Genomic DNA, 23,888 nt, shown 5'->3' with positions numbered 1-23,888 from the left:
TAGGACAAATTGACCTCTGCGGTGTGTATATTTGTGTGTGAGAGTGAGTTTTGTCTTTCTCCAAAGAGGCAGAGGTGAGCTGCTAGGGGCCTGGCTATTTGTCAGCATTATGTATAGCAGTGCTCCCGGTAGACTGTGTGTTTATCTGTAATTGTGTAGTAGATGCATAAAGATTTATATTGAGGGAGGAACTCAAGCCATATTTAGAGACCAGAAGATCTTCAGAACAAGCTGAAACTAGCCTAAGATTATCACTCAGCCAGGACAAGCGGATACATAACTGGTTTGGCTGGCAACTAACTGAACATTTCCCAGAATTCATCATCAACTAATCTGACAGGTGAAATGCAGAAAACCTGCTTAGTCTGGTTTAAGATGCATTTTTGCTTTAACTAGACTAAGCTGGGGTCTGTTCTTTTTACCTGGATCACTCAATTAGCTGGATTTTGTTATTTTCAATTTGACACGATCCAGGATTGTTTCGTTTTTCAAAGCTCTTACGGAAGTTGTCATAGCAACAGGTCTGGAAGCTCAAACCTGCTCGGGAGCAAGCTTATTCCATATATACAGGAATGGATCAGATTTTTTCAAGCAAAGGTAATACTGAAAGCATGTACCGAATGCTGATAATTTCTTACAGTAGGGAACTATAGGTTATATTCACTGGAGAAAATAAATTTTTTTTTTTTTTAAATATATGTCGTTGGACTGTGGGGGAAACCGGAGCACCCGGAGGAAACTCAAGCGAATGCAGGGAGAACATGCAAACTCCACACAGAAACGCCAACTGACCCAGCCGAGGCTTGAACCAGTGACCCTCTTGCTGTGAGGTGACAGCACTACCTACTGCGCCACTACGTCGGCCCATTTTCACAGCATGTCTGATATTTTTTCTTCTGGAGAAAATCTTATTTGGGGGCAAATAATTCTGACTTCAGTCTGACTATATAGTCTAAACAGCCACTAACAAGAAATAATTAGGGAGAAACGTTTAAATCTGCTTTAATTAAATTCAATTAAAATGTTTGCTGCACATAAACTAACAATGCATCAAAGGCAATGTTGTTAATAATCTTTCACATGTCCAAGACTGTGACAAAAGGTCAAAAAGTCCAGTGCACGATTACTTTCTAAATTGAAAAGAAGTCGTTTTGTGTTTTTTTTTTCTTCTTCAAATTAGTGACATCATTTATGAATATGGCAATTAAATAGGTAAAATCCTGAAATTTCCTAAACAATTTAGTAGTTTTGGGCTGAGGTTGATTAACAGATTTATACAAAAAACTGAAAAAAATATTTATCGGATACATTTTACAGCAGTTTAACTTAGTGGTTTTCATCCAAAAATTAATGAGGGTATTAAATTTGAACATTGGACAGGGGTTAATAAACAGTCATCAATACCACTGTAAAACTCTTTCAATTCCCTAGCAACCAATCAAAACACTCTTACAACCAGGCACGACTCCAGCCATGTTTTCCTCTTGAACAGTGTTTAAGTTCATGTATTTTCTCCTACAGGGCTATTTTGTGTCGGCAAAGTTATTGCATCTCTTCATTATTTTCATAACCTTTGACCTCTTGATAAAATGTTTCTATCTAGTATGAAGGAGGCTAGTTTATTGCTGCGCAGGGTTATTCGACCACACTAGACCCTATTGTTTCCCTTTAGTTGATATGTTTGTTATGTTTGGCTTCTAATATAGCACTAATGCAATAGGAAAGAGCAGAAAAATAGCTTTTAGCCTAACGATCTTGTATTCAAACAGAATTATAGCTAGGGTAAGCAGTCCTGATATTCAGAAATGTCTGGAGTGTGTGAAAGTTTAATGATAACGACTCTCTAAATTGTCCAAAGGCAACACGAGGATGGCACTTTGGTGGTGTAAAAGGGAAAAATGAGCCCTATAAAGCCTCGTTTTAAATAGTCCTTTTATTTGCTCTTTGCGACAGAAATATTTCAGAAATGAACTATCTCAGCAGGGTTGGGTGCCAAGTGCCTCCAATAGCTCCATTAAAAATCTCAAATGAGTCCATCCTGAGGGCTTTAGCAAGTTCAATCTGAGGGAAGCTGGAAATAGGGAAGACTGTACTATGCACATTTTCAATGTTTTGTATGAATGTCAACGAATACAAAGATGCGTGAAAAGGACAGTTTTCATAAATGACTTAAAACACTGAAGGGAAAAATGCATGCACAATGTAAGCTCACTGGCCACTTTATTAGGTACAGCCATCCAACTGCTCGTTAATGCAATTTTCTAATCAGCCTGATATTGATATAATAATACTGATATTTTCATGCACAACCATCTCTAGGGTTTACAGAGAAAGTCAGAGGAGAATGGCTAGACTGGTTTAAGCTGATAGAAAGACAACAATTGCTCAAATAACCACACATTATAACTGAGATATGCAGAAAAGCATCTCTGAATGCACAACATGTTCAACCTTGAAGCGGGTGGGCTACAGCAGCAAAATACCAAACACTCCTGTCAGCTAAGTACAGGAAACTGAGGCTACAATTCGCACAGGCTCACCAAAATTGGACAATAAAAGAGTGGAGAAACTTGCCTGGTCTGATGAGTCTCGATTTTTTGCTGTGACATATGGATGGTAGGGTCAGAATTTGGCATCAACAGCATGAAAGCATAGGTCCATCCTACCTAATCTCAACGGTTCAAGCTGCTGGTGGTGGTCTAATGGTGTGGGGGATATTTTTTTGGCACACTTTGGGCCCATTAGTACCAATTAAGAATCATATCAATGCCAAAGCCTACCTGAGTATTGTTGCTGACCATGTCCGTCCCTTTATGACCACAGTGTACCCATCTTCTAATGGCTACTTCTAGCAGGATAACGCACCATGTCATCTCAGATGGTTTCTTGAACATGACAATGAGTTCACTGTACTCAAATGGCCTTCACAGTCACCAGATCTCAATTCAATAGAGTACCTTTGGCATGTGGTGGAACGGGAGATTCACCCCGTTCCCGATTCATAGATGTGCAGCTGACAAATCTTTACCAACTGCATAATGCTCTCTTGTCAATATGGACAAAAATCTCAGGAATATTTAGAGTACCTTGTTGAATATAGGCCACGAAGGAATAAGGCAGTTCTGAAGGCAATAGGAGGTTCAACCTGGTGCTAATAAGGTGTATTGTGTACCTAATAAAGTGGTGAGTGTACTATATACAGTGCTTTACAAAATTATCAGACTAGAAAAGTTTTGTGTACATCTGCTTTTAATTTTTAATTTTTTTACATTTTTATTTTCTTACAAGAAATGCTGAAAAAAATAGATAAGCTTTTTATTATACGTGTATTCAGAAGCCCAATTACTGCTATTTACTCGCAGTTCTTAACATAAAAATGAGTGTTAATGGTTGAATGTTATGCTTGATTAATTTCTGTCTTCTGAGAGAAGTTTATTTGCCTAATAAATTCCAATTAAATTAAATATGTTAAACGAGTTTTTGACAGCTTCCTAAAATGTTTGTGGGGTTCTTATTTTATATTATCAGGTGTTCTAATAAATGTAATCACTATATGTAGACATATTTTTTGTAATGTTTACTTAGGACAACGTATTGAAGTGTATGTGCAACCTGCTACAAACTTTATTTATTACACACTAAAAATGCTGGGTTGATTTAAGCCAAATTTGGGTAAAACATGGACAAACTGTACCATATCATAATTTTTACCAAACAATTGTTTTTGTCCATATTTCACCCATTTTCATACTTATGTTATATTTTGTCTTTCCACTTAAAAAAATGCCCTAGGGTATTAGTGCAACCCGCTACAATCCAGATTTCTTTTTGTTTACTTTTATTTAATTTTATTTTAATTTTAATTATTTAATTAATTTTAATTATTTATTTATTTTAATTATTTTATTTTATTTTTATTCAGTCAGTGACTGAATGAGTGAGTGAGACTGTCAGTCAGTGATGGAGTGAGTGAGTGGGTGGGTGAGACAGTCAGTCAGTAAAAGATTGAGTGAATAAATAAGTGAGACAGTGAGTGAAAGGCTGAATGTGTGAATGAATTAGTGAGTGAGACAGTGAATGAGTGTGTGAGTGAAAGAAAGAGTGAGACGGTGCATGAGTGAGACGGTAAGATGGTAAGACAGTAAGTGAATAAGTGAGACGGTGAGTGAGTTAATGAGTAAGTGAGACGGTGAGTGAGTGGGTGAGATGGTGAGTGACTGAAATGGTGAGTGAGTTAATGAGTGAGTGAGTAAATGAGTGGGTGATATGGTGAGTGAGACAGTGAGCGAATGAGTGAGATGGTAAGTGAGTGAGACGGTGAGTGAATGAGGCAGTGAGTGAGTGAATGAATGAGTGAGATGGTGGAATGGTGAGTGAGTCAGGAAGTGTGTAAGTGAGAGACTGTGAGTGACTAAATGAGCGAGATGGTGAATGAGTGAATGAGTAAATAAAACTGAGTGAGTGAATGATTGAGACAGTAAGTGACACAGCGAGTGAGTGGGTGAATGAATGAGTGAGACTGAGTGAATGAGTGAACAAGTGAGTGAATAAGTAAGTGACTGAGTAAATGAGACAGTGAGTGAGGGAGTGACACAATGAGTGAGAGGGTGAATGAGATGGTGAGTGATTGAGTGTGCGAGTGAGCTGCTATGTTCGGCAGCTCTAAAATAATGCTCAGACACAAGCACAGAGTAATTCAGCTAGACCACAGCTCCATATGGCAGTTCAGTCAATACAGTTATATTATATACTAATTAAAGTGTATTAGGTTAGGGGTCAGTAAATCTCTCAATGCACCATGGCCCAGTCTTGTCTTTACTTTCTACTCAAACAGGTAGCTATTATGGTTATAACTGTTCATTCTCTTCATTTATTTAATAGCCTCAGTTCACCAAAAATGATTAAGGCTTGAATAATGTGCTTCACTTTAAAGCTGCATCTTATTATGTATAACTCATGGCACAAAGCATTATTTGATTTCCATTATTTGAACTTCAGTACGATACGTTTTTAAAAAATCCTATTTCATTGTCATCAATAAGCATTAAATGGTTCATCAGGCCTGGTCATTCCATTAGTAACCCGGCAGAGTTCAAATTTGTGAAGAACCTTTTAGAGACGGGACATTTTCAGTTCATAATGAAGGTTTTCGGTCAATACCACATAACCAAAAGCGTCTGCAGAACTGGGGAGGCATAAAAAGCTGAAATTTGATTTCATTCATAGCCATTGACCCACTCCTGAAAATGATGTCATGACACAACGGGGATATTATTGACTCAGCCAGGCTGAAATCCTATTGCTTTATAGACCCCTCACGGCTACTGGGTTTCCACACATTCGGAAAAACGATTTCCATGATTCGTCCAGTTGTGTTAGTCTATGTTTTAAAAAGTCATTGTAGTCTGAAAGAATAATGTTTAACCAATGTAATATTCGAAAGGTTGACACAGAATTATTTTAGGTACTTTTAAAAACTTTATCAATATCCATGGGTTTATAGACCTGTAGATCAGATTTTAAAATTCCCTTTTTCCCAGACAGGACACTTTTAGAAGTTTTCCTTAAAAAAAATAATATTTGTGGTAAAAAAAATAGAAAAGAAATAGTTAATTATTTTACTTTTAGATTAATATTTTCCCAACAAATTGTTAGGTTAGGTGCACTGTAAAAATTATATGATCAATTAGTCATTTGTAACCCAGCTCACTGACTAAGTCACTAAAACTAATTATTCATTCATTCATTCATTCATTCATTCATTCATTCATTCATTCATTCATTCATTCATTCATTCGTTCATTCATTCATTCATTTTCTTTTCAGCTTAGTCCCTTCATTATTCAGGTGTTGCAACAGTGGAATGAACGGCCAACTTATCCAGCACATGTTTTAGGCAGCGGATGCCCTTACAGCTGCAACCCAACACGGGGAAACACCCACACGCTCTTGCACACACTCGCATACACTACGGCCAATTTAGCTTCATTCAATTCACCTGTACCACATGTCTTTGGACTGTGAGGGAAACTGGAGCACCTAGTGGAAACCAATGCCAAGACGTGGAGAACATGCAAACTCCACACAGAAATGACGGGCCAGGGCTCAAACCAGCAACCTTCTTGCTGTGAGGCGATTGTGCTCCCCACTGCGCAACCGTGCTGCCCTAAAACAAATTATAAAGAGTTTATTTTATATTCTAACATCTTATTTCATTACTGAGAAGAGAAATATTAAATAAAGTTCCTTTTATATATCAGTATATACATAATGTTTAGAAAGTGATAATATGATAATAAATCGAGAATAAAGTCAGTTTTGACGTAGTTGAGGTCGAAGGTGAGCTCAAGTGCTCAAGAGCCTCAAGTTAGCAAGAGCAGACTGTGATGGGGAGTTATTTTGATTGAGCAGCGCAAGCAGTTTGAGCTACATTCAATACCCTGAGAAAGCAGTTTAGATCATTCAAACAATCAAAATCGTTTTGTTTCAGTTACTGTCAAATAAATCCGTAAGATTTCAGATTTTAAAGATAGGAAGCTGGCAACAAGTGAAAGAGTGAAACGAGAGAAGTGCTGAGTGGAATAGATAGAATCACCCAAGACATTCATTCATTCATTTTCTTTTCGGCTTGTAGTCCCTTTATTAATCAGGGGTCGCCACAGTGGAATGAACCTTCCCGCTGCAACCCAGCACTGGAAAACACCCATACACTCTTATTCACACTCATACACTATGGCCAATATAGCCTAACCAGTTCACCTATAATGCGTGTCTTTGGATTGTGGGGGAAACTGGAGCACACGAAGGAAACCTACGCGAACACAGGGAACATGAACAGGGAAACCCTACACAGTAATGCCAACTGACCCAGTCAAGGCTCAAACCATCGACCTTCTTGCCATGAGGTGATCGTGCTACCCACTGAGCCACCATGGGCCACCATTCTTTATTCTTGCTGTTCTTCTTTATTTCTCACTGGACGGGTTTTTTGTGTGTGTGTGGGTGGGTGTGTTTGTATTTCCCTTCATTAATTCTGCTACGAAATCCTGAACTGTCCCTGCCGTGGATGCTTTTTCGGTAGTCTGGACATGGTGAGCTGCCCTCTCTGAAAGATCTTACCTTGAAGTAAATTGATTTGTTGTTCACTGATCTGGTTGGACAAAGCATTCTCGCACCTGCGCTGTGCTCATATTTTTGTTTTTATTTGTTGTTGGACTTTGCTCTATCTGGACTGATTTTTTTATTTATTTTTCACATCGAATTGGAACAGAAAGAACTGAGTGTTGAACATGGAACTTGGACTCTGAACCACTTCTTTTATTTTATTTAAAAAAAAAATGTCACTATGCATACAAAACGTGATTTGTAGGATTGAAACTGCCTGAGGTCTGAAGGTCCGGTTTATATTTTGTATGTCGTCCTTCTTTATTTTATCTTTTAACTTGCTCAAATAATATACTTACCTCATTTATCTTTAAGTCTGGATTATTCATCTATCTAACATCTGTTATTGTTTCTATACACTCTTGTGAGCAAACAAAAATCTTCTCATATTCAGTAAGGAGAAAATAGCAAATACTGTAAAAATCCACAGCAAGCAAATCCTGAACGCACAGCTAAGGGTTACACATGACAACATGTTTTAGTTCATTGTAACTTATTAAACTAAGTTAATCATGTTCTAACTTAATTTTATAAGTTATTCTAGCTTTTTGTCATTTTAACATAATTTAAGTTCAATAAACTCATAAAGGTTCATTTGATTCAGCTTAAAAATTTAAGGCAACTAAGTTTTGTTTACAGTGTGATGTTAATTATTATTATTATTATTATTATTATTGTCGTTGTTGTTGTTGTTGTCGTTGTTGTTGTTGTTGTTGTTGTTGTTATTTGCATATTATTATTATATTTTTTATTAAAATTATTACAATTAATAAATTCATATATTTTATACATAATTTAAAATAATTGTATATATTATTGTTATTATTATTATATATTGGCAGAGTAATGTGTCGTTATAATGGCGGCGACAAACTTGGTTGGTAAAAAAGGTGCACAACCAACAGAATCGCTAAAATTTACTGAGTACAAACGTGAAAGCGAAAGATAGAAGCAGTGTACTGACACTGTGACACGTTACCTGATAGATTCAAAAGACAGAAGAGCCGATAGATTAAATAAATATCACCTTTAACAACTGTAATAGTTATTGCTATAGTGATTGATAAACTGTCTGACGTGCACTGCTCTCTGGGGTTTTGTGCTTAAAGCACCCCATACTCACCTCAGACGTGCGCATATACTGCTGAAGCGCATGCCAGAGTGTGTGTATAGCCCCTTTCAAACAGTGATACCGGTAAATATCCATAAAATTTCCGGAACGACTTTACAGGTATATTCAAAAAAACGCTGTTCACACAGGCGAGGACGTTACAGAATTTTTCTAGAAAAGACCGTTCACACATCCAATCCAAAATACTGGTAAATTCTGACATCATTCACCACAAATTGTATTTGTAAACATTTGACTACATCACAAACTCTGTGGATGATCAGTATTGTGAACAACTTCGATGAAAACATATGGAGGATCACTTTCGCATGTCGAGATATTCATAATATGTGCGTGTGCTGGTGCTCACAGGCTGTTTCACAGGCACACGCAAAGCTTGAAGGTAAACAAACAACGGCTTATCATAAGCATCTTATCAATGATTATTTACACAGTTGGCATTAAGAAGCACATATAAACGTGATCTGACTAACTTCTAGCAGCTAAATGAGTCTGGGAAAATGTTCAAAGGCTTTTATTCTCATAAACCGCTCGGACGTAAACGCATCTGACTGTTCTGATTGGCTAAAGCTTAAATGTAAACTTTCTCTTATTTAATGATTATTTTACCACTGTCTCTTTTTACTTATTTAGTTACATTTTAATGTAGCATGTAAAAAGTGTCTTCTTAAGCACTGTGTGCCTTTTTAAAGACCCCTGCTCTGGTTATACAAAATACTACACAGAATGAGTTCCAGTATACAGAAAGGGCTAAAAAAAAAAGAAAAAGTAAATCTGCAATGTCACATATCGGAGAGCAAAAGTTGCCACATTAGGATCTGTGTAAGTGTAAGCAGGTACAGAGAGAGTGAAGAAAAGGGCACTCGAAGAGACTTCAATTAGCGGCATCAGTTGAGCTGTGCAGTCGGCCGTGAAGCCTGAGCCATGAGAGAACAGCCAGTGCCGAGATGCTACCCGTTAAAGGATGAACGCCGTCTGACATAATGATGTGGAAAATGACAAGCACTTTTTCTTATCTCCTGTCAAAGCCTGCTGTAATTGACACACAATGCACACAATTCCTCACGGAAGTGACATAACGGTACGTTCAGGTGATCCAAAGGTGCGTTAGATGACAAAGGAGCCATTTATTTATGATGTTCACAGTATGGGCTGTTGAAAGATCGGCACGCCGCCCTTGTTCTGTCCTCACAGGTAGACAGGAATATCCCTCGTGGCTTCAGAGAAGCGTAAGACGGAGGCCAATGATTGATGGTGGTTGTAAATCTCGACGTTCTCTCGTCCTCATCAAAGCAATATTGTTAGCTTCTCTTGTCCCTTTCAAATCCAAGAGAAGAAAAATCATGATTCAGTGTGTTGTTCCCTGCACTGTACATGAAATTGCTACCTGTCACTTTCAATGCACATTGATTACGGCTATAGCGTGGGCCGCGGATGGAGGGTGATTATTCCTCTTTAAAAGGCATCGGGTGGATGTGGCGCTTCTGCGTGGTGCGTGTCACTGTTTCAGAGTTAATTACAGATGCGCAGTAATAGCTGTGAGATGCTCAGTGACTCACGAGTCCCTCCGACACAATCCACACGCCTCGCTCGTGGGTGGCCTGCACTTTGCCACCCTCGGCCACTTACTAAGGCGAAAATGTCAAAGCTCTCCGTTATCTGGGATCTGATGAATTGTGAACAGGTTTGAAGAAAAGTATCCTCTTTTGTCTTGCAGATCCGTCAGTCCACCACCGGCAGAAGACAGTGGTTTCTGATCTCACTTTCCAAACAGGCATGTCCAGCTTGATGGACTTCGGGACTCCAGATTCTACACTCGACAAAGGTAAGATTACTGAATATGATAAATAGGCTGTCGTTATATAATGTTGAAGCGTTTGAAATAATGAAATGATAGTTTGGGATGGCATGCTTTGTTGGCAGAAACGAGTATTTGTCCAGAAATTGTAGTTATTGGCCTGAAAATGTTGTGTTAAGGTGTTTTCACACCTGCCTTAATTAGTTTGGTTAAATCGAGTTCGTTTTCCCTCTTTATGCGGTTCGTTTGGGCAGGTGTGAATGTAGCAATCGCACTCAAGTGCGTGCCAAAAGCAGACCAAAGAAGCATACTGAGACCTCCTTGAAGAGGAGCCCTGGAGCGGTTAATTTGTTGTGAGAACATGATCTGAACTGGAACAGACTTAACTACACCTTTTTGGACTAATCCAGCTGCCGTAGTCCAATGCGCTGTGCATTATAAGATGTGGAGGAAAAATATTTGTTGACAACGCTTTACCAACAATTTTAAACAGAGAGAGAGGGAAAAACATTACCTGCTGGATCGTTGGTAATATTTCTGGAAGATGACCATATCGCAGTTTAGCTAAATTAATTCACGCCTCTTCCTGACGTGACTTGCGATGCACCTTTGCCGTTTGCAATGTATTAAAACATTGTTTTCCAGCCCCAGCCGTGCTTCATTCTTGACATGTATAGTTTGCCTAAAGTTATGTATACAAACTATATACTGTAGTATACTATGACCAGGGATACAATCAGCCAGCGCACTTGTCCCTCCATAATAAGCAACATTTTGTTTTTGCCGGTTTGTTTACTTGCGGGAGTTCCATGCTTTCAATAACATCTGGCCAATGAGTGATGTGGATTTTGTCACATGGCTGCATTTTGGTTCTTTTTAACTGGTTCGGACCAAAGCAATCAGTGTGGTGTGAAAAGACCTAAAAATGGCAGAAAAATGCTACAATGTATCATTTATTGCCCTTGGTCTGGACCAAATGAACAGAACCACAGATGTGTAAGCAACCTTAATAATGAATAGCTTGCAGGCTTCCCAAGCTTTTATGAACAGCAGATTCAAGGACTTTTTAAAGCACTATTCATTTTAAATCAAGCTTCTATGTAATTCATACCCAAGTGTCACAATCACCAGCAATCTAGACTATGCAGATCGCTGGAGAACTACACATCTGCCAGCACATGAACTACAACTACCATGATGCTTTGTGCCAATCAACATTGGCTACAGCTGACAGTAATCCGGACACTCACTCGCACACACAGCTGAAACTCATACTCAATGGTTACCTAAAAGATAAAAACACCTCTCATTTTCACACTCTTTGCTGAGTTTTGTAAGTTTTGTTTGCTGAGTCCTTGTTTTGCCTTGCTGTGTTTTTGATTCTTGCCTTGTTTATTGTTTTTTGTTGTTTTGCCACCTGTCCTGCACGTTTCCTGTTTTTCTGACTACGTTTTGGATTTTCTGCATGCTTCTGATTGTTCCTGTTTTGACCATTGCCTGCCTGACAATCTGTTTAATAAAGCTGAACATGGATCCTCACCTCTGTTGTGCCTGACTCATTACATCAAGCATGTGGTGCCATGATAGTCCATACTGCACCAAACATTTCATTTACACCTAATACTTATGTTAAAAATGTCAAACTAATCTTTAAAACTTACCGTTTTAAACAGTCATGCGTAAAGAACTTTAATAAAATTTGTTGAATTCAATACTGCCAATTTTACAATTTTTCATTTAAGAATTTCTCAGTTTAGGGCACAATTCTGGAAATAAAACCATAAACACATTTATTTCAAATTTAATTCAAGTTTAAAGTACTTTCAAGTAACTATGTTTGTTTTTAAGTACTTTCCAGGCCTTGAACCCATATGTCTGAAATTCATGTACTTTCAAGAAGCATGGGCATGACATATTGAGCAGCCATATGGGTTTTTGTCGATATATTGTAGAAATTGTCCTGAAAGGAAAAATAGGTTACTGTATTAACGCTGATAAGTAGATTATTTCTGCTGTTTGATCATGAGGTGGGTTTTGGAGGTCTTCCACATTAAACATTTCAAGAGTTTATGCTTGGGGGGGAAAGGTTTATGTTGGCAGTAGGGGTGAGTGGTATTACCAAAATATTTTTATTTTTAATTTTTTTTTATTTCATTTTATGAGTAATTTTATTTCATGGTAGGTATGTATTAGGCAATATACTCATTTAAATAGATAAATCAACAAAAGGATTATAATAAATAAAATAAAAAAACTTAGAAATTAATGTATTCCCATTTTTTCTTTTATTTGGACCTAGTTAAATATAGTAGGGATGCACAAAAGAGTACACATTCACTGTTTCAAGACGATAATACAAAACCCAGGTAATCTTAATCACAGGTAAAAGTTCAACTCAGATTGCTAACTTAATCTTACTTGATCAGTCTCACAAACAGCTTCTTGCTCAGTCACACTGCAATTGAGTTAGCCACACCCACTTATATACATATACATGTTTAAATTAATGACAAAATATCCCGCCATATTGATATATACCATCCTACCATCCCATCCTAGTTGGTAGTAAATGAGATTTCACTGTGGGGAAAAAGACATCAAAATTGCTGAATTTTTTTATTATTTTTGAAAAACAATCTGTTTTGTTTACCTGTTGTTTTTGTAATCAGGCTCTGAAAATTCACACTAAAAAGTTGTATTTATCAGCCTACTACAGTATAAACTGTATTTAACTCGATTCAACTAATATTCATAAAAACCAAACTAATATGCATAAAACAATAGTATACTTTGGCTCATAAGTCCACTAAGAAGGTGTAGTCATACTAACAAAAATTGTAGCAACATTTTACATGTAAAACCCAATCTCTTACTGAATTTTGGGATTGCTAAATTTTATTCAGATCAAGCAAACACTGTGAGATTTTGAGGAGATTTTAGGTATTATGTGACATCATTGACGTTTACATACAAACGGCCACTTCAAAGTTGCTTATGTGCATTTAGTTAATTGCTAAATTTTTTTGTGCATCGTTGTTTCAGCAACTCATGTCTCTTTAGTCAGTCAACATGTAACCCACTCTAAGCATACATACTCTCACACAACATCTCCTCAACTGGTGCAATTTATCAACACTGCCTGTTTTCTGAGTAAAAAAGCTTGTATAGTCTGTAAACAACCCGAAAATAGACAAGGAGCATGGCAGAACGAGTGGAGGCCACTCTGAGTGGAAATGTAAATTTGTTCTCACCCAGCTAACAAAAATACACAACTGTTATGAAATTTAATCTGAGGGCCAAACTTTTGTTTTTCCAGCATAACTGGTTTACAGTACAATGTGGCGACTGAGAAAAAATGTGGTTGTGTTTTGACAACATCATGGATTGATAGTTGTGGGGTCGGTAGTATATTGAAATTCTTTATGTTTTTTAATGTATTTTTCTGTGGGTGTACATCAAGTAGTGATCTAATTTATGTTGTCATTTGCTTTTATTTAAAGGCTATTCCAGCCAGAAAGATTATACTTTCTTAAAAATGTATGTTTAAACATTAACAAAATTAACAGGGTAGCACAGTGGCTCAGTGGTTAGCACTGTCACCTCAAAGCAAGAAGGTTACAGGTCTGAGTCCCGGCTGGGTGAGTTGGTATACATGTGTGGAGTTTGCATGTTCTCCCCGTGATCACGTGGGTTTCCTCCGGGTGCTCCAGTTTTTCTCACAGTCCAAAGACATGTGGTATAGGTGAATTGGGTAAGCTAAATGATCTGTAGTGTATGTGTGTGAATGAGAGTGTATGCATATTTCCCAATGATGGGATGCAGCTGGAAGGACATCTACTGGATAAGTTGGCGGTTCATTTCGCTGTGGCGACCCCAGATTAAAACTAATTATACGGACTAAGCCGAAAAGAAAATTAATGAATGAGTTTGCATGTTCTCCCTGTGTTTGTGTGGGTTTCCACCGGCTGCTCCGGTTTTCCCCACAGTCCAAGGTGTGCACTATGTGAATTGTTATGTGAATTGGATGAATTATATGGGCCATACTGTGTGAGTGCATGTGTGAATGTGAGTGTATGGATGTTTTCCAGTGCTGGGTTGCGGCCGAAAGGGCATCCGCTGCGTAAAACAGATACTGGAATAGTTGACGGTTCAATCCGCTGGGGTGACCCCTGATAAATCAAAGACTGAGACGAAGGAAAATGAATGAATGAATTTAATGAATGAATGAATATTAACAAATAATATACATCATACTTACTGTAATCCTAATTCTAATTCATCCTAATTATAAACGTGCTAAACTGGATATCATTTTCATGTCTTGGCTGACATGAGAGTAGATGGTGGTTTTGGAACAGCAGTTATACATCAGTTTCCAGGGTTACCCTTAAATACAGCAGAAATACCTTAAAGTGCACTTTAACGTCAAAAGGACATCAAATTGACATCTAACATTGGTGCCAAACAATACAAAATCAATTGCATTAAATTTTGTTTCCCCTCGCCATGTCTTTAAAATATGACAGTTTATTTTACCCCAGTTTTTTCAGTGGAGTTTGTGCACTAGCCTGCTTCCACTGACAGCGCTAGCGGTTACACAGTCTTTCATCCCGTTTAACACTTGAACATCTAAATTAGTGCTTAAGTCTGTTTAACTTAATGTATTTTAATGACATTACAACATTGATGCTGTGAAAGGAACCTTATGAAATTGAAAATATTCAAAGTAAGCTTCACCGGAAGTTTATCATTGTGCTTAGAGCTCATTTGCTATTAATTTGACATGCATTGCATGGTTTCCGCTGCATTCATTCTTCCATGGCGGGGCACCACACCAGAATTCATCCCAACTTCTCATTCAAAACGTTCAGTCGTTGTTGTTTTTTTTAATAGCGAGTTATAATCACACCAAAAGGGATGAAAAGGTAAGTGAATTATAACCGCAAACTTTTCTGTAACCGTAGTAGTGCTGTGTGTTACTTGTTTAACCCTTTAAGGTGACATGCTGACTGACTGACTGACATGGCTGCCTGATGCGTAAGGCTAGTAAACATGATGTAGCTTTCAGCTAAGATGAACACAGTTTCCATATTTATACTTTATAGATAAAGGTCTAGGGCTCTGCTCACAATCACTTTATCTTGCTGGAGTTTATGGCCGTTTCACTTTTCTTCAGGATGCATTAATGCTGCTCTGTACGACTATTGGAGACATACATAAACATAACTAGCAAATGTAATAAATGTTGGAGACATACTTGTTACATAAACGCACTAAATCGCACTTCAGCAGCGTTTTTTTGAGAGCGCACAAGAAAATCTGCACTTGAGCAGTGTATATTTGAGGGCGTGCAAGATGTTTTGTGCATGAATAGTGGAAATTGGCTCGCAAGCGAGATTTGCATGCTTGTATTACATAAATGCGGTCTCGACATGTAATATTGCACTTATGACATTTGCTATTAAGATAACGCCATAGGTACAGTAGCTGGTTGATCTGTGTCAAAGGCCTGCCACCACAGCTGGAAAAAATCCTAGAGAAAACACTGTATTGCAGAGTTACAAAATCCTGTGTAAATTTAGAATTTAGAAGCTTTCAGAAAAAAAAAATGATATTATAATAATTTTTGTGTCATTATTTTGGTGGTCAAAATGGCTTCAATGTCAAATCAATTTGTAATTTTCACGGTTTTTATGACATCACTGGGATGTTTTGATCTTTTATCATTTTGTTTTTGGTATATCTAGTTTTTATGGCCCATACTGTGTGATATGATGAGAATGAAGAATGACTATCTCTATTTCAGTTTATTGAAATCTAAATAGAAATAAAAAGTGTATGTTTTTACTGTAGGGGGTGGCATGGTGACTCAGTGGTTAGCACTGTCACCTCACAGCAAGAAGGATTTTGTCCCGGCTGAGCCAGTTGGCATTTCTGTGTGGAGTTTGAATGTTCTCGCAGTGTTTGTGTGGGTTTCCTCCAGGTGCTTTGGTTTCCACCATAGTCCAAACACATGCACTATAGATTAATTGAATAAACTAAAAGCTGTTAAAACTTATGCTGGAATAAAAAAGGCAATAGAGACTTATGCATCTTATGCATCAGCTGTTAAAACTTATGCTGGAAAAGTTGTCGGTTCATACCGCTGTGGTGACTTCTGAAATAGAGACTAAACCGCAGGAAAATGAATGAATGGATGTTTTCACTGTAAAAAGACAGAGAAAATTCTAAATGGCATCAATTCAAAAACAAGTCCTGACACTGGTCAAGGATGATTTTTTTTCAAATGAAGTGCAGCTTGTGTATCTGACTGTGCAACATACACTAAAATACATATAAAAAATGAGTATACTCTAAGCTCAAGCATGACGCTGTGTTGTTTTGCACTCATTTCCCGTAGGCCGCGAACATGCAGAACTCTTGTTATTCATCACAGCTCTGAAAGGCATATAAAACAGCCATTGTCCTGTAGATTTTCAGCTCTCTTATGTGATTGTAAAGAGCAAAGTGTCTGCAACTAAAGAAATGCACTTCTACAAATTGCGAGAGTCATCTTGCAAGAAAACAAAAAAAGCTTTGTCTGATTCGCATAATGTCACCCGCTGCAGGGAGGCGTCATTATGAAGTGTATTGATCAAACTGGGAATTGAAGAGAATTTTCGAAGTCTTATTCTAGCCATCCCATTTTCCGCACATAATGACGCCTGTTACTCTCTATTGCCTTTCCTCCGGAGTGCTGTCCTCCTGAATCATAATCTTTATGTCTTTATCAAAGCCAGCATCACAAAGAAGCCAAACTACCCTCTTAGGATGATAGAGGGTCTTCATTTTAACCAGAACCAGGAATTATATTTGACTTCACTCAGGCTGATTACGAACACGGCATGACAAATATCCAAGATGATCATTAGTATTTACTTTAATATATACAGTTGAAGTCAAAATTATGACCCCTGGGAATTTTATTTTTCAAATATTTCATAAATGTAATTTTTAACATGTTAAGTGAAAAATTTTATTTTTCACAGTGTATATTTTTCTTCTGGAGAAAGTCTTATTAGTATTATTTTGGCTACAATAAAATAGTTTTATAATAATAATAATAATAAATTCTTAAATTTATGTAGCACTTTTCTGCACACCTGCATATTATTAGCGACCTTAAGCAATGCTTTTAAATTATTATTTATTTTTTTATAATTATTTTTTAGGGGTTTTTCACCTTAATTGATAGGACAGTGGAGATATAGAGACAGGAAAGTGTAGGGAGCAGAGATAGGGGAAGGATCAGCAAAGGACCTCGAGACGGTAATCGAACTCGGGTTGCTGCAGTGACGACGTTAGTGTGACGACGCACTAACCACTAGGCTATTTGTGCCAACATGCTATTTAAAATTTATGCTGAAGAAACAATCTTTATACAATTTGAAGCGAGCTATGATATGGAGATGGTTAGGAGGCTATGATGGACAGAGGCCAGTGGGCAAACCACTACCCAACAATCCAACCATCTCATCCAAAAGATGGTGTTCATTGAACAGTATTGAGTCCCCATCAATGAACTGGGCCGTTACGACCCACATAGACTGCAGGTTGAGCACTCTGCTGGTCCCACTAACAACACTTCTGGCAGCAACCTAGTTTTCCCATGTGATCGCTCATCCAAATACTGACCGGGCACAAGCTGAATACTAGTTTCTTCAAATAAACATGTATATATATATATATATTGTTCTGTCTTGCCATGGTCATTTCTGCTGCAAGACTTTTTATTTATTTTTTTTGCTTTTCATTTCTGCTATATTTGTGTTTATTTCCTTTGTTCCCTTTTATTTCATTTTGCTCTGGTCATGTCTGAATTTTTCTGTTCTTTTTATTTTATTTGGATGTGTTCTGATGATTTTTTCTTTCTCTTGTTTTATTTTGTTTACTGATTTTTTTAGATCTTTTCTGCTCAAATCTATTCTGATTTGTCCTTTTCTGTGACATATTTTGTTCTGTTAACTAATTTACATTTTAATGCTGCTTCCATTCTTTGTTTTTCTCTCTTCTTTTCTATTATGACTTTCTTTGTTTATTTCTGTTTTTATTGTGTTCTGTGCATCTCTAATCATTTTTTCTTTTCTTCTTTCTTTTTTTTTTTTTACAAAAAACACAGATAAGAGTTTATTCATTTCTGTTAAGCTCTTCATTTTTGTTTTTTTCTATGTTTATTTAAGTTCTGTGAATTTTCATTTGTCCTCATTTCTGTTCTATAGTATACTACTTAATTTTTATTAGATTACAGTCATTTCATTTCTGCTATATTCCATTTATAGTTTTTTAGTTCTCTTCTAATCTGCTTAGTCTTGTAATTTTAGTTATTTCTATTCTATTTTATTTCGCTTTATTTTGGCTTAATCCCTGATTTATCAAAGGTGCCACAGCGTACTGAACCACCAATTACTTTGGAATATGTTTTATGTAAAGGGTGCCCTTCCGGCCGCAACCCCCTACAGAGAGTCCACTGACTTGTGAACTTGTGTAATTTTGTTTATTTTCTCTTGTTATGTTCTGTTCTTTTGACTTTGGTTTCTGACAGTTTTCTTTCTGACAGTGTTGACCTCAGAGCCATCATGTAGCCAGTCATGATGTGTTACATTTCTGATCTGCTTTATTTATTTCTATTTAGCTTTGCTCTGTTCTTCTTTCTGGTCTGTTCATTCCAGTTCTTTAAATTCTGTTTGTACAGTGAAATTCCATTTTGTTTATGTTTTGTTTGTTTATTTTTCAATTTATTTCAATTATGTTTATTTTTCTATTTTATTTGAACAAACTTTGGTATAAACAGTTTTTGGACATAATAATGCTGTGTTGCTTGTCAGAAGTCAGAATTATTACCCCCTTAATTATAATTTTCCCTAATTTCTGTTTTATGGAAAGAATATTTTTAGATAGAAGTAGAACCCATTTCTAAACTAAATGATGTTAATTACTCATTTCTAATAATGACTTCTTTTATCTTTGCCCTGATGATTATACATAATATTTTAACTAGATATTTTTCAAGATGCTAGTATTCAGTTTAAAGTGCAATTTAAAGACTTAACTCTAGGCAAGTTAGGGTAAATCATTGTTTGTTCTCTAGACAATCAGAAAAAAAAATATATTGCTTAAGAGAGCTAATAATATTGACCTTAAAATGATTTTTTTTATATTGAAAATTGCTTTTGATTCTAGATGAAATAAAAGAAATAAGACTTTCTCCAAAAGAAACAATATTAAAAGAAATATTGTAAAAATTCCTTTGCTCAACCAGAATGATTAATCAACCATTACTTTCCATCATTTTCAGACAACTGGCAGATAATGTTACCTGCTTTCAATCAGTTGAACAGTTTTTGTATGTGTTATTTGACAGTAATGCTTCATCAGTATCATGATATTTTTTTGACACCCTCAATATACCCTGGCACTGTCGTCATTTTTTTTAGCATGGACTGTTTTATTCGGTCTTGTTCTTTCTCTTTCTCTGCTGATTTTATTATCTTTTTTCCTGTTTCTCTTCTATTCCCATGTGTTGTTCGTTTCACCCTGTGTGAAAAGCATTATTGATGTTGTGCTTGCTGTCAGTACTTCATTACTCCCAGCCGAGCCTTAAATTGTTTTGAAAGATAACGCTCGCTCTGCCAGGCAACTGTATCTATGCAGTCGAGAAATAAAAGGAAGCAGGCAGCCATATTAGAGCTGCTTTAATGTACTAAATTCATTATTTTCAGCCTCGTGTGCTCACTTGTGCAGCACAACAAGTCGAAAAATACACTCCGCGTGTGGACGAATGTCCATTTAATCCACATGCCAGAGGTCTCAAGCAGATATTAAGGCAAGACACAGCAGGTGAATGGGGTAAAAACTAATAGTTATATTAAGATACTTCCCTTAGTTGATTAACTATATTAAGAATTGCAACAACAAAAAATGCTAAATGCTATGTTTAAATATGCAAATGAGGCATTCTTTAATTTACAGTTTATTTATTGTTCAATTAAATTCAATTCATCTGTTTTATAGCACTTTTACAATGTAAATTGTGTCAAAGCAGCTTCACATAGAAACTGTCAGTTCAGTTTTCAGAGTTTAAGTTCAGTTCAGTTTAGTTCAGTGGGGTTTAACTTTCACTGCTGGGAGTTCAAACAATGAAGAGCTGTGGGCTCTATTCTTAGGGCTCTATTTTAATGATTTAGGCGCAAAAAAACATTAGCGGCATGTCCAAATCTACCTTTTCTATTTTAAGGAAAGAAAAATATGCATTGCTTTCTGGCACATGGTCTAAACAGGTTGTGCTTATTCTCTTAATAAGGTATTGATGAGTTTTGAGCATGAAGTGCATTAAACCAATCATCTCACATTCCCTTTTAGAGTTAGTTGTACTGTGCCATGGTGCATTTGCTATTTACATGGCGGACTTGCAAGTGGAAAAATGGAAGGCTACAATAGCGAGACAACAGTCAACAACATCTGCAGTAAGGAAAAAAAGAACGAGCCTCCTACCATCAGCCTCTTTATATTCTCTTTACTTTACTTTTACTCTTTACTTTACTCCTTTACTTCCTTGGATAAGTAAACAGTGTTGTGTGCACTCCACCAAAGACATCCATTAATTTAGACATATTTAATTTAATAATAAAGACATATTTAATTTAGTTTGTTAATCGCAAAGATTTGTTTTAAATCTTTTTTTAACTTTAGTTCTAATTTTCAGCAAATGAATAAAGGAACAATAACAACGAAGTGTGGCAAAAAACTGAGTTATATCCAAACACATGTCTTATTCTTATTCAACAGGTCAACAAATCTAAGCTTGTTTTCATTAAAACAAATATAAATATGCATATAAATAATAATGATAATAATAATAATAATAATAACATTATACAAATGTAATGAATGGATGTCATAAATAAACGAAGAAGGCATGGAGGCAGTGGTTTTTATATTTATGTAGAAAATAATTTTCATATGTAAAGATATCTGTGTATTGCTGTATGTATTAAGCGATGTGTAAGCGCATAGGTGCATAACTAATGCACTCTGCACTGAACTTTAGACAGGCTTTTAGTTGGTCAATGGCACAGTCTATTTCAGTTCCTCAAAATAGCAGCGTGCCAACAATGGACCTTAACACAATTCCTTTTTAGCCCAGTACATCCATGAGTCCACACAGTGGCACAAATTAATTTCCTATTTACACAATGTCGCAGAAAAAAATAAAAATTAGGGTTGCGCTCTACTGAAAATAGCAACAAATCGCGTCAAACACATCTTGCGCCTTATTGCGCTGGCTGTATGATAGGGCCCTTAGTGTGCTTCACACAGGTGAGTGGGCTTGACAAATCACCTGTAGGACCTTAAAAATTAATTATACTTGTATTTACAGTATATACTGCTACGCTCTGATAATTTAAAGTGCTTTATTTATTCTCACTTCTAAGATGCTTTAAATTAAAGCATCTGCTAAATTAGTACATGTAAAAGGGAATTTGGGATGTTTTCTTTACATTAGACTATAGGGTATATGAGCAGCTAGTGTTTTTCCTCTACCTATAAACTTCCGATAAAAGGTTAATGTGACTGTTTTCAATGTCATATGGTTCCTTTTACAGCTTCGATGTTGTAATGTAATTAAAATATAATTCGTCAAATAGATTTAAGCATTCGTTTAGTTGTTAAAGCGTAAAATGTTGAAATGTAAGCCCCGTCTGTAGCAGCAGACAAGAGCAGAAACTCCACTGAAAATACTGTGGTAAAATAAATGTTCATATTTTAAAGACATGACGCAGAACAATGGATTTTAAAGCAGTGCTTCTTGTACATTACGAAGCCAACTTTATATCAATCAAGCAGTGAAGATCATTGATTTTTAAAGATAACAGACCTTAAATGCAGGGATTTTGTAATGCCATACAGTTCAATGGAATTTCTTGAACTTAGCTATTGAAAATTAAAAGTCCTTCTGCATATACCCTATTGAAAATTCAAAAACCGACAATACATTAAACAAACTTGCAGTGTCTCATCTTCAAGACAGTCACTCATTCATTACACAATGCTTCAGAGTATCACTTTGAGTCATTTTTTTTCATGAACCTTTAAGCAGCAGGCAGTCTGAACTCAGCACCAGCATAGTGGTCTTTAAGAGCGAGTGATAAAAGGAGAGATGAGTCAGTGTTGTGACCCTCAGAGCCCTCGAGTCGTCCTGTTCGGCTGAGACAGAAAGAGGGCCCCAATCTACCCGTGGCTCCATTAGCTCTGTGAGGAAGAGGACACTCATCCAGCCCTTTATCTGACAATACGTCTCACCGATTCCTGCATGCCTGCATTATGGGATGTGGAGGGAGAAGGATGGTGGGCTGAAGTGGACTTTTATAGTTCTAGAAAGAGGTTTGGGAAGGCAGGTGATGACTCATCTTAAAGGCAAAGTTTGGTTTAAAAAAAAAAAAGGAAAATTTGGTAACAATCATTTGGTAAAGGGATAGTTCAGACAAAAAGTCTAGTCGCTAGATACAGCGGTGCTAATAATACTAATAATAAAATAAAATATAAAAATAATAAAAATAAAAAATAATAATAAAAACTTTATAGCTAAAAGGAAAAAAACTGTTAATGAAACAAACTAAACTAACCTGAAATGCACAACTAATTTACAATTAATACTGAATTAACAACTCATTTCAAAAGGCTTAACTATAATAACCTTGCGTTCATCTACTGTCCAATCAAAATACTGTAAAGGAAAAAGAGAAAAACTGAATAAAGTGACAGAACAATATTTCAGTGAACTCCACTTAACATTCCAGTACAGTGTGTCTTGTTTCCACCGTTAGATGGAGCTGCAGGGCCTCAGATTATACACACACACACACACACACACCTGCCCCTCACCTGATCAGAGCAGCTGTTTGTCTCCTTCCACTAGCCAATGAATATACCTGCTCAAAAAAACAATGTCACTTCCTGTTTGAACTCTCTGCACTCTCTGCTTAAGGCCTGAAAGTGTGTGTGTGTGTGTGTGTATTTTGAAAATGTAAAAATCCATTATGTTCCCTGTGTCTGTTGATTTTAGTGAATAGTATATATAGTTTGCTTAGTATTGAAATCATGATATCTAAGAGAAGTCCCCAAAAGGATAGTAAACCAAACATGTGTGTGAGTGTGTAGCGGAGAGCGAGAACAGGTAGAAGAGGTGTAGAGGGGGTGGGGAAGATCAGAAAACGCCCAAGAGAATCTCCCAGAACAGGCTCAGAGAGAGGACGGCAGCTCAAACTAGTTTATACTCCCTCGCCAGCTCCGCCCTAGTAACCTGTCAGGGAGGAGTGAACGTAGAGGTGTGTGTGAGGCAAGTTTATTTGAGTATTCCTGCTATGAGAAAAGGACAGTGAAGTCAGCCGGAGCCGGCGCTGTTAAGAGCATGAGATCTGAAAGGGAAGAGGGCAGACCAGGTGAGTGTTTGTGTGTGGATGAGAGTTGAAGACAGACACTAGAGCCACAGTCCAACGCTGAATCACATTTAACCAGCTGACCAGGCCATGGACATCTGTTTGTGTTAGCATTGCGCAGTGGATTGTCACATGTGTGGGGGACACTTGTAGTGAACTGGGGGACCTACTGTATATTAGAGATTGCGGATCTGGGTGTTTTGAAACTGCTGTGTGAGAAAGAAACTGTGACTTGAAAGGATGATATGATTTTGAGAAGGTTTAAAGTCTCACTTTACTATATTCAGTTGATATTTGATGAAGTCTAGTAGTCTGAAAT

General features: G+C 36.8%; 1 protein-coding gene and 2 long non-coding RNA genes across 3 annotated transcripts in view; all 3 read left to right on the top strand.

Moving 5' to 3' along the window:
• Window positions 1-23,888, top strand: part of kaznb (kazrin, periplakin interacting protein b) — a 162,564-nt gene that overhangs the window by 91,927 nt on the left and 46,749 nt on the right. The window contains 1 exon segment of the mRNA NM_001080082.2: window positions 10,014-10,121. Coding sequence (NP_001073551.2) covers window positions 10,014-10,121 — 108 coding nt within the window.
• LOC147841805 (uncharacterized) lies at window positions 1,355-7,350 on the top strand. Its single transcript, XR_015502651.1, has 3 exons — window positions 1,355-4,141; window positions 4,215-6,349; window positions 6,458-7,350. It is a non-coding gene; the product is annotated as an uncharacterized LOC147841805 (long non-coding RNA).
• LOC147841804 (uncharacterized) lies at window positions 12,302-20,279 on the top strand. The gene is made up of 2 exons (XR_015502652.1): window positions 12,302-14,173; window positions 18,564-20,279. It is a non-coding gene; the product is annotated as an uncharacterized LOC147841804 (long non-coding RNA).

Source organism: Danio rerio, chromosome 11 (assembly GCF_052040795.2).
Source record: "Danio rerio strain M-AB ecotype USA chromosome 11, GRCz13ab, whole genome shotgun sequence".
Classification (NCBI taxonomy): domain Eukaryota; kingdom Metazoa; phylum Chordata; class Actinopteri; order Cypriniformes; family Danionidae; genus Danio; species Danio rerio.
The sequence above is the reverse complement of the archived record's forward strand: the minus strand, read 5'-3'. Positions and strand labels throughout refer to the sequence as shown.